This window comes from Trichomycterus rosablanca, chromosome 19, assembly GCF_030014385.1.
Source record: "Trichomycterus rosablanca isolate fTriRos1 chromosome 19, fTriRos1.hap1, whole genome shotgun sequence".
In the NCBI taxonomy this organism is placed as follows: Eukaryota; Metazoa; Chordata; class Actinopteri; order Siluriformes; family Trichomycteridae; genus Trichomycterus; species Trichomycterus rosablanca.
The window spans coordinates 7,935,313-7,946,144 of NC_086006.1; the positions used below are offsets into that span (position 1 = coordinate 7,935,313).

General features: G+C 41.0%; 1 protein-coding gene across 1 annotated transcript; it reads left to right on the forward strand.

Annotated features, from left to right (window-relative positions):
* lrrc38a (leucine rich repeat containing 38a) lies at positions 1 to 6,969 on the forward strand. The gene is made up of 2 exons (XM_063015912.1): positions 1 to 628; positions 6,725 to 6,969. The coding sequence occupies exons 1-2, from the start codon at positions 1 to 3 to the stop codon at positions 6,967 to 6,969; spliced, it is 873 nt and encodes a 290-aa protein (XP_062871982.1).
* Positions 6,970 to 10,832: the final 3,863 nt, after the last annotated feature.

The window sequence follows — 10,832 nt, forward strand, 5'->3', positions numbered from 1 at the left end:
ATGTTCTCATGTGTTCACTGTCTTCAGCCTTTCCTCGCCTTGCTCTTCTCTGGCTTAATCACTTGGGGTCAAACCTGTCCATCCAGCTGTTTCTGTTCAGACCCTCACACCGTAAACTGCACCGGTCAAGGGCTTACTCATTTACCAAACTCCATCCCTTTGGATACCCGGAGGCTCGTTCTGTCTAATAACTGGATAGCCTTGATCCCCCCAGATTTCCTAGTTCTATACAGCGATCTGGTATACCTGGACCTGCGGAATAACTCTCTGACCAGGCTGGAGCCAGGGACTCTGACAACTGCCTCCAGGCTTGTCTATTTGGACCTGGGAGGTAACAACTTGACAGACATCCCTTCTGGAACTTTTAAAGAATCTCGCAGCTTGATCAAGCTTCGCCTGGATAACAACCCCTACCTGAGCGTAGTGGGTGAGGACGCATTCTCCGGCCTCACCTCTTTGCAAGAGCTGGAGATGAAGATGACCGGACTCTCGAGCCTGGACGTCAGGGTGCTCAGCCAACTGCCTTCCTTGAGAGTTATACACCTTGAGGGAAACCCCTGGATGTGTAACTGTCATTTTGCCAAGTTGTTTTTATGGCTGAGTGAAAATCGTCACAAGCTTCGAACTGGTAAGCTGTTTAAAACATTGACATATTGGGTCTTTGTCCATGCTGTTAATTACATACATAGATGTCATCTAGTTTTATCAACACAATTTCACAATTATATTTATATGACTGCAAATATATTACCCAATCTATTATATTATACAATGTGTACCATAGTGTTTGGCGTTGGTGCTGCAGTACTCCAAGGACCAGGTTTAATCCTCACATCCACTGTTTCCTTTAAATAATCTTTAAGTACACAGGGGTCCCTCCACCCAAAACATACCATGAAGTGACCTAGCTTCTCCAAATATACCCTAGATATAAATAACTTAGTGAGTGTGTGTTGGCCTGCAATGGACTGTTATCCTGTTGAGTTCACAGCTTCACAATCACACATCAGACTTGGATATAACATCAGATTCATGTTTTTAATGACTTCAAAAGTATGCTTTTAAAAATTAACACTTGACCTGGCTAATTATCTTAATGTATTAATTATAATGCATTAATAATGTATTAGAATGACAAAGAGGCCAACACCATAGGTGATTACGTCATGTTTTATTTTCATTCATGTGCATAATTTATGGAACACATGCCTAGATTCAGTTTTACTTTGTCTATCACACATTCCTTGAGCTAGTTTACTTACAGATCCTAATCTTTATTGTAATTTAGATGGCTAAACCTGAAGTCACTGTAGACACAGTATCTCTTGTTTTTTGGCCAAGGTGAGGTGAGGTGGTGTTAAATGTAGGTTCAAGCTCTTGTTGTGTCTTGGGGATGACCTAACAACACAGACATGTGTATAATGACCTTGATTTCCTTTTCCTACCTGTTTTTCTCCTATTGTTTTCAACACGTTGTTTACATGCAGTGCTCTGTAGTGATCTCAATTACATAGTCTTATTACAGATTTCAAGGGCTTGTAATCAGAGTAAGGTACACAGGTAAATATCTGTAATCAAAATACAATTATATTTATTTTATTCTTGAATACACATATTTAAATCAATAAACCACATGAATACAAGTTGGTAATTTAAAGAGCAATGCAACATACTTATATACAGTATGTATGCTGTATGTAATGTTTTATTATGATGATGATCTTGTTGTCTTTGAGTAAATCCACTGAATCAAGCTAAATGTTAATAGCAAATGGGAAACAGTTTACATTCTGTTTAATCAACAATCTAGCAGCAGTTGCCAAGCAAATACAATTTACTTTCAGCGCCATATGTTGCTCAACGCTTTCTGAAGACCAAATCATCATTTCCAAATAATTAGGTACACAAAAATGAACTGTCTGTCTGTCTGTCTGTCTGTCTTTCTGTCTGTCTTTCTGTCTATCTATCTATCTATCTATCTATCTATCTATCTATCTATCTATCTATCTATCTATCTATCTATCTATCTATCTATCTATCTATCGAGGTATGTTAGTTTCCCACCATCCCAATAACATATCAATAGATAGACTAGCTGCTTAAAATTCTCACTAGATGAGAGCTGGTGGAAATGTGTGAATGTGAATCAGAGAGTCTGTGATAGCTTGTTAAAGACTGGTACCCTGTCCTGTGTATACTTCCTCTCTCATCAATCAGTGTTTTTGGAATAAGCTTCAACCCTCTGATACAAAGCAGATACTCTCCACTGCTTCATATATTATCTTAGATGTGATGTGCCATCACATTTTATTAAAAGACAATACGTCTGTTTCTAAGTGACGATTTCATTGCAGGTAAAGAATAACAGAATTTTTAAACATCTTGTGTCTAGAGATCCCAAGATGGGAGAGTTGGTTTAATGTTTGGTTGAACTATTGGGTAAATACTTGATTGTTTTAATTATACACAAATTAAAAAGTGCCTTTTCTGCCTAAAATACATTTTAAAAAGTTCGAAAACAGGAGGAGCATTAATAATGCTAGGATCTTTGTGTAACTCAGAAAAGTGTATACAGACACTAGCATTAATGTTTATTAGAATTTAACATCATGTTTTACACTTTGGTTCCATTCATTTTTTTTCTATTTATTTATGCATTTTCTCCTATTTCTTCTCCCGATTTAGCGTAGTGACTTTGTCTTCCGCTGCTGGGGGATCCCTGATTGCATTCGAGGATGGGATATTGCTGCTCACGCCTTCTCCGACCCATGCGCAGTCCTAGCGGACCCCTTATTTTCGCACATGCATTCTGCACAGACACCTCTATCTGCTAATCAGAGTCCTTGCACAGCGTTAGAAGACCCCACCCACATAGTCCGTTCAACCCGCCCTAGCAGACACGGTGGCCAATTAGTGTCTGCTGCAAGCACTGCACTGCTACATTGCGCCCAGCCGACCAGTGGCAACACCGAGTTTCGAACCGAGGAGCGGAATATCCCGCTGCGCCACCTGGGCGACACTTTGGTTTCATTCATGACAATTTACCTAATTTACATGTCTGGACCACTTAAACTGGAAATCAAACCCAGAACCTTCTCGCTGTGAGGTGACGGTGCTACCTACTGAATCACCTTGCAGCACCACTAGGATTAATAGGCTAACTAGCTAAGTAACTGTCATCAGCTATTGTTTTACACAGAAGATGAATCTTGTAATAACACTTAATAAAATGTTTATTACACCAAAGAATTAAATTAGCTTCTAATATTTACAGCTTGCTTCAGCTGCCGTACAGACTCCTGCTGTGTAAACGACCTTGCAGGACCTTGCATAAGTGTCACACTAGTTATGTGTTTTGCCCACGAGTCTGACTAATATTATTGTATATGCTGCACATTTCTGAAAGGTCTGTGAGTGAGGGCGGCATGGGGGCTTGGTGGGTATCACTGTCACCTCACAGCGAGAAGGTCCTGGGTTTTATTCCCAGGTGGAGCAGTCCGGGTTCTTTCTGTGTGGTGTTTGCATGTTCTTTCTGCATCTGGTTACTTCTCACAGTCCAGTCAGGTTAACTGGAGGTACACAATTGACCCAGGTATGAGTGTGTGTATGCCCTGTAATGGACTGGCGACCTGTCTGGGGTGTTTCCTACCTCTCGCCTGGTGAACTGAACCCACGGTGGTCGTGAATAGGATAAACCTGTGGTAAAACAGACAGTGAATGAATGAATGATTAAAGGTCTGTGTGTGTAATCTGACAGGATAATATGTGGGACAGCTTCAGCCTGAGATAATTGTAATTTGCTCAGCTAAAGAACTGAACAGTTGGTGTATCAGAGAGCATGGCCAGGTTTGAAACACAACAATGACTGAGGTGACTGAATGTATCGTGTGTAAAAACCTCTTCTGGATGGGCTGACTCACTCACACTCACTGCTGCGATTGATGATGATGTCTTCTGACTTGTCAGTGACAGTACACAAAGCACACCAATGTTTTTCCATGATAGAAAAGAGGGTTTTAATATTCAGTGTGTGAAGGCAAGTAGGATGTACCTTCAGTGCAGGCTTTTTCAGATTCACACAGTGTCTATTAGAATTTGTACATCTAAATGTCTGTCAATAGAAGCATAATACAGATATATTTAAAAACCAGATTAATATGGGTAACAGTATTCAGACATTACAAATTAATATAATTAGTACTTTGTGGCAAAACTGTTGCTGGCATTTACAGCTTGTACTTGTACACAGTAAGAGATAGTTAGCTTTTGCAGCATTATGTTGGGGCAGTTGTAGCCTAGCGATTAAGCTACTGGACTAGTAAGTAGAAGATCACCGGTTCAAACCCCACCACTGCCAGGTTGCCACTGTTGGGCCCTTAAACTAGGCCCTTAACCCATTGCTTAGACCACATGTGTCAAACTCAAGGCCTGCGGGCCAAATCCGTGAGAGCTTAAAAGATGTGTGATTGTCTTAAAATACACTGTAAAATCGTACATAAACCACACGACCACATCCCGCCACTACATGGCATAAATATTTACAAATAATCCCAAAATGTACAAGAAGAGAAAACTGAAAGAGAAGGAAGGTAATTTACTAAAAGATGGGAAAGTGAATACAAGTTTGTGTTACTTGTATTATGAGGCCATGTCTGTGGTAAAGGAGTACAATATAAATGTGAATACACATTATAAATATACAGTAGAAATTTGGCATTTTGACGCCAAACACAGAATTTAGCCCCCAAGAAAAACAACAAATTGTCCAGACTGCAATCACAGCAGTATACGTTACAATCGGCCCTTTGAGGGCAACCATAATGCAGATGTGGCCCTCAGTGAAAATGAGTTTGACACCCCTGAATTAGACTGTATAATGCAATTGTAAAATTATGGTTTAATTTCAAACCAGTTCATGTAACAGAAAGAAACGTGCCTTGCTAAAAATTCACCACACACCTAGTAGAAAAGAAATTGAACCCATATTGAAGTATCTCAAGTCAAGGTGGAATAATGCTGTTTATGAATAACTAAAAAGTGAAAGGGGGGATAATTTGTAACAAAGAAATAATAGTATAAAATATAATGTCTGCAACCCACTATGGAGAAACAGGGGGATAGCAAAAAGATAAGAGCTGGTCCACTGTCGTCAACGCGCCCAAACCAAACTCTTGGAAAGACAAGAGAACAGGAAAACTTTTTGTACTTCTTGGTTTGGCCCTGGGTGAACCCCCTGTCAACCCGCACTTCCCTTGCGCCACTGTGGTGCATTTACGGGGAAGGTCTTACCTCCGGAAATTCGGACATGGCACCATGGCCTGGGGCATTCCGCTCTTTCAAGAAAAGCATGCAGTGAGGCCCAAGTTACCGAAATTAGCAAACTGGAGCAAACTTCGTGGTACAGCATCACAGCTTTAAGAGAAAAGGTGTGCCAGCTAATGTGCTGACAAAGAGGATAGAGTAAAGTCGCGGTACACAGGAAACCTTGCACCTGAAGCGTATCAGCCCTTACAAGTCACAGGTGACTGTAATTAAGAGAATGAAAGCTCACACTGTGACTCCTGGCCAAACTAGGTCAACACAACTAGGCTGATGCACTCAACATCCACCCTGTTACATTCTCTTGCCAAACAATGTGTTTGAGTCTCTACAAAGGAGTAGCAATATTAAAATCCTCTATACATTTTTAAGGGATTGAAGGGCTTGGCTAGACCATGCCAGCACCTTCATCTTTTTTTAGAAATCATGTTTCCTTTGATGACAAAGAAGAAGTTCCATATAATGATGCTCCCATCTCTATACTGTGCCTGACTGCTGAGTTACAATGTACTGTATATGTGTCATACATAAAATACATAACATTTTTATACCTACTAAAACGTGCACGTGTGTTACATACAAGTTGGGAGGGGGGGGAGGGGCTCCGGGTCCTTTCTGTGTGGAGTTTGCATGTTCTCCCTGTGTCTGCGTGGGTTTCCTTCCACAGTCCAAAAACATGCAGTCAGGTTAATTGGAGACACTGAATTGCCCTGTAGGTGAATGGGTGTGTGTTTGTGTGTCTGCCCTGCAAGGGTGTTACTGGAAAGCTGGGATAGGCTCCAGCACACCTCAAACCCCCAAACCATTCGGGACCCTAATTGGATAAGCAGCTAAGAAAGTGAGTGAGTGAGTGAGTGAGTGAGTGAATAATTTGTGTGCAAAGGACACCAAATGATCCAGTTTTAAGGTGGGAGATCTTTTGCCTTAGCATATTTTGCAACTGTACGGAGCTCTCTTGTGGTATTTTTTTAATAAACAACAGGTCTGGACTTCAGGACAGCCAGTCTAGCACCCACATTGTCAATTATGGAGCCATGATCTGTATTGTATATAATGTGTATTTATTGTTTTATATTTTTAGTGCTGCTAAAGTTCTAGAAGTTACACATGCACTGACAAATACTGTCTTTTGGACTCCATGCTGGAAACAGTCTGGATTACCCTTTTTCTTTTGCTTTTCTTTTGCTTTTCTTAAACTGAAAACAAATCTTATTCTAATTTAAAATCCATGAGATCAGCAGTTAGTTCACCTTCTGCAAGCAAGTAGGTAATAAAACATTTGTTAATGCTGACAGAACATGTGTGCAAATCCTTAATGTGAATAAGGATGCATTGTCTACCAGTCCAGAAGTACCAGCTGTGCTCCCATACCTCTATCTGACTGCTTTTTCTTTCACTCCTGCAGGGCTGGAGGGCATGGAGTGCTCACTCCCAGTGGATGGGCGACAGGTCTCTCTGAGCATGCTTTCCGAGGACAGCTTCAGAGAATGTAAGGGTCTGCTCTCTCTAAAAGATTATCTCATCGTCATTTTCTCTGGGATCTGTATATCAGTCGCCGCCATCATTGCCAGCTTCTTCTTGGCATCCGCTATTCACTGTTTCCAGCTGCTCAAAGCCAAAAGGACAGATGAGGAGGATGGGGAGGACTAAAGGCTATGCTTTTAAGCCTTACTAAGCTGCTCCACCCTTCCATATTCACAGTAATGTACCTCATTGTGGATATCTGAGAGACGAAGCACCATGACTCTCCATTTCAGTATTCATAACAGGTGGGGCTCAGTAATCCACCGTTTGTCCCTATGACTTATTATTTTAATCAGAGTTTTAACCTGCAGCTTGTGGCCCATAAAACATAGAGGCTTTTCTATATTGGGTCTTTTATTTCTACAGTATATGTGAATGCAAGCATGTGGCCGAGACTAGCTTCTGTTGAATGGTACAGCTGACAAACAGGTTAAAAAACCTGATTTGAATGATGCAAAACATCAAAGCACTTTTGTACTTGAATAGAAAATGTTGAACCAAGCCTTAAATTGTAAACTGTTCCAGTAACAACACTGCGTAATTGTGTTCCAGGCTCTTTTTCTCGAGATGTTAGTCACTGAGTTACTGAGCATAATCATTCAGCGTGTTAACTACAGCATGCTGTGGTCTATTTTTGGTAAATGAAAAATGTATTAATTATTTTCTATGTTATTACTAGTGAGATTTGTCAAGTTGCACTTTAAGAAAGGATATTTATTGCACATAATCCCAGTAAGCCATACGGTAGGCTGTATCATAAATCATGCTGACCAAGGTCACCAAAGAGTTTCTTAAAATGTGTATTTTGTTACAAAGGTGTAAAATGTAAACAGTTATTTAATTTACTGATGCCGATGTACATTACGATGTATTAATATGAAGTTTTCCACCCCCTTTTAAAGGATTAAACATTATACATACACTGATCAACCATAACATTAAAACCACATCCTTGTTTCTACACACACTGTCCATTTTATCAGCTCCACTTACCATACAGAAGCACTTTGTAGTTCTACAATTACTGACTGTAGCCCATCTGTTTCTCTGCATGCTTTGTTAGCCCCCGTTCATGCTGTTTTTCAATGGTCAGGACTCTCCCAGGACCACTACAGAGCAGGTATTATTTGGGTGGTGGATCATTCTCAGCACTGCAGTGACACTGACATGGTGGTGGTGTGTTAGTGTGTGTTGTGCTGGTATGAGTGGATAAGACACAGCAGCGCTGCTGGACTTTTTAAACACCTCACTATCACTGCTGGACTGAGACTAGTCCACCAACCAAAAACATCCAGCCAACAGCGCCCTGTGGGCAGCATCCTGTGACCACTGATGAAGGTCTAGAAGATGACCAACTCAAACAGCAGCAATAGATGAGCGATCGTCTCTGACTTTACATCTACAAGGTGGACCAACTAGGTAGGAGTGTCTAATAGAGTGGACAGTGAGTGGACACGGTATTTAAAAACTCCATCAGCGCTGCTGTGTCTGATCCACTCATACCAACACAACACACACTAACACACCTCCACCATGTCAGTGTCACTGCAGTGCTGAGAATGATCCACCACCCAAATAATACCTGATCTGTGGTGGTCCTGTGGGGGTCCTGACCATTGAAGAACAGGGTGAAAGCAGGCTACAAAAGTATGTATAGAAACAGATGGACTACAGTCAGTAATTGTAGAACTACAAAGTACTCCTATATAATAAGTGGAGCTGATAAAATGGACAGTGAGTGTGGAAACAAGGAGGTGGTTTTGATGTTATGGGTGATCAGTGTACATCTCTTAGGAGACATGTATTTTATGTAAGTTTTGGGATTTTTCTGTTACTGAATGATTGGAACATTAATGAGAAAGCAGTGATTTAGGTAATATGCAGTCTACAAATTCTACAAATTTAAATGTATTGCACCACATTAACTCTGTTTATGTTTTTTTTTTTTTACTTTTGAGTATAATTAAATAAATGATACTGCCAAAGTTTGAAAAAAATTTAATGTTGTGTCTTGATCTTTTAATAGATAAAAAAGACAAACACGTCTTTTCCAAAGCCACAATCAGTAATGTGTGAATTGTTTTTTCCATCACAAGACATTTGCAGATGCTTTTCAATTCAAACATTTCTCCTAATGTAAGCTTGCACTGCTATTAGCTATTATGTAAAAAAGGAAAAACTAATTAGAAACAAGACAATTAAGAAATTATACAATATAATGTACAATGTACAAACACAGCTTCTGGAAATTTTGGGACATTTTCTCAATTGCATTAAAAACAAGAATCTGTCATTAGTTAATTCACTTGAACCTTCATTTAACTGATATAACTACAAAGAAATGACTTTTAATGTTTTTGGTCAGATGTTTTTTTTTTTTTACAGTTCAGCTTGTTTTTAGGGGAAATTGATGTTGAGTTCATGTGCTAAAGATGAAAAGGATCATCCAGACTGTACATTAAGCCAGATCTACCAAAGTTATGGTCACGATCTGGGGGTGCGTCAGTGCCCAAGGGTGGCTTGTGTCTGTCTGTCCTATTGACATAGGCTGGGATTTTAGATATACAGTGTATCACAAAAGTGAGTACACCCCTCACATTTCTGCAGATATTTAAGTATATCTTTTCATGGGACAACACTGACAAAATGACACTTTGACACAATGAAAAGTAGTCTGTGTGCAGCTTATATAACAGTGTAAATTTATTCCTCCCTCAAAATAACTCAATATACAGCCATTAATGTCTAAACCACCGGCAACAAAAGTGAGTACACCCCTTAGTGAAAGTTCCTGAAGTGTCAATATTTTGTGTGGCCACCATTATTTCCCAGAACTGCCTTAACTCTCCTGGGCATGGAGTGTACCAGAGCTTCACAGGTTGCCACTGGAATGCTTTTCCACTCCTCCATGACGACATCACGGAGCTGGCGGATATTCAAGACTTTGTGCTCCCCCACCTTCCGCTTGAGGATGCCCCAAAGATGTTCTATTGGGTTTAGGTCTGGAGACATGCTTGGCCAGTCCATCACCTTTACCCTCAGCCTCTTCAATAAAGCAGTGGTCGTCTTAGAGGTGTGTTTGGGGTCATTATCATGCTGGAACACTGCCCTGCGACCCAGTTTCCGGAGGGAGGGGATCATGCTCTGCTTCAGTATTTCACAGTACATATTGGAGTTCATGTGTCCCTCAATGAAATGTAACTCCCCAACACCTGCTGCACTCATGCAGCCCCAGACCATGGCATTCCCACCACCATGCTTGACTGTAGGCATGACACACTTATCTTTGTACTCCTCACCTGATTGCTGCCACACATGCTTGAGACCATCTGAACCAAACAAATTAATCTTGGTCTCATCAGACCATAGGACATGGTTCCAGTAATCCATGTCCTTTGTTGACATGTCTTCAGCAAACTGTTTGCGGGCTTTCTTGTGTAGAGACTTCAGAAGAGGCTTCCTTCTGGGGTGACAGCCATGCAGACCGATTTGATGTAGTGTGCGGCGTATGGTCTGAGCACTGACAGGCTGACCCCCCACCTTTTCAATCTCTGCAGCAATGCTGACAGCACTCCTGCGCCTATCTTTCAAAGACAGCAGTTGGCTGTGACGCTGAGCACGTGCACTCAGCTTCTTTGGACGACCAACGCGAGGTCTGTTCTGAGTGGACCCTGCTCTTTTAAAACGCTGGATGATCTTGGCCACTGTGCTGCAGCTCAGTTTCAGGGTGTTGGCAATCTTCTTGTAGCCTTGGCCATCTTCATGTAGCGCAACAATTCGTCTTTTAAGATCCTCAGAGAGTTCTTTGCCATGAGGTGCCATGTTGGAACTTTCAGTGACCAGTATGAGAGAGTGTGAGAGCTGTACTACTAATTTGAACACACCTGCTCCCTATGCACACCTGAGACCTAGTAACACTAACAAATCCCATGACATTTTGGAGGGAAAATGACAAGCAGTGCTCAATTTGGACATTTAGGGGTGTAGTC

Coding starts and splice junctions, on each gene's coding strand:
- lrrc38a (XM_063015912.1), top strand. CDS start 1: ATGTTCTCATGTGTTCACTGTCTTCAGCCTTTCCTCGCCTTGCTCTTC. Junction 629..6,724: donor TCGTCACAAGCTTCGAACTG/GTAAGCTGTTTA, acceptor TCACTCCTGCAG/GGCTGGAGGGCATGGAGTGC.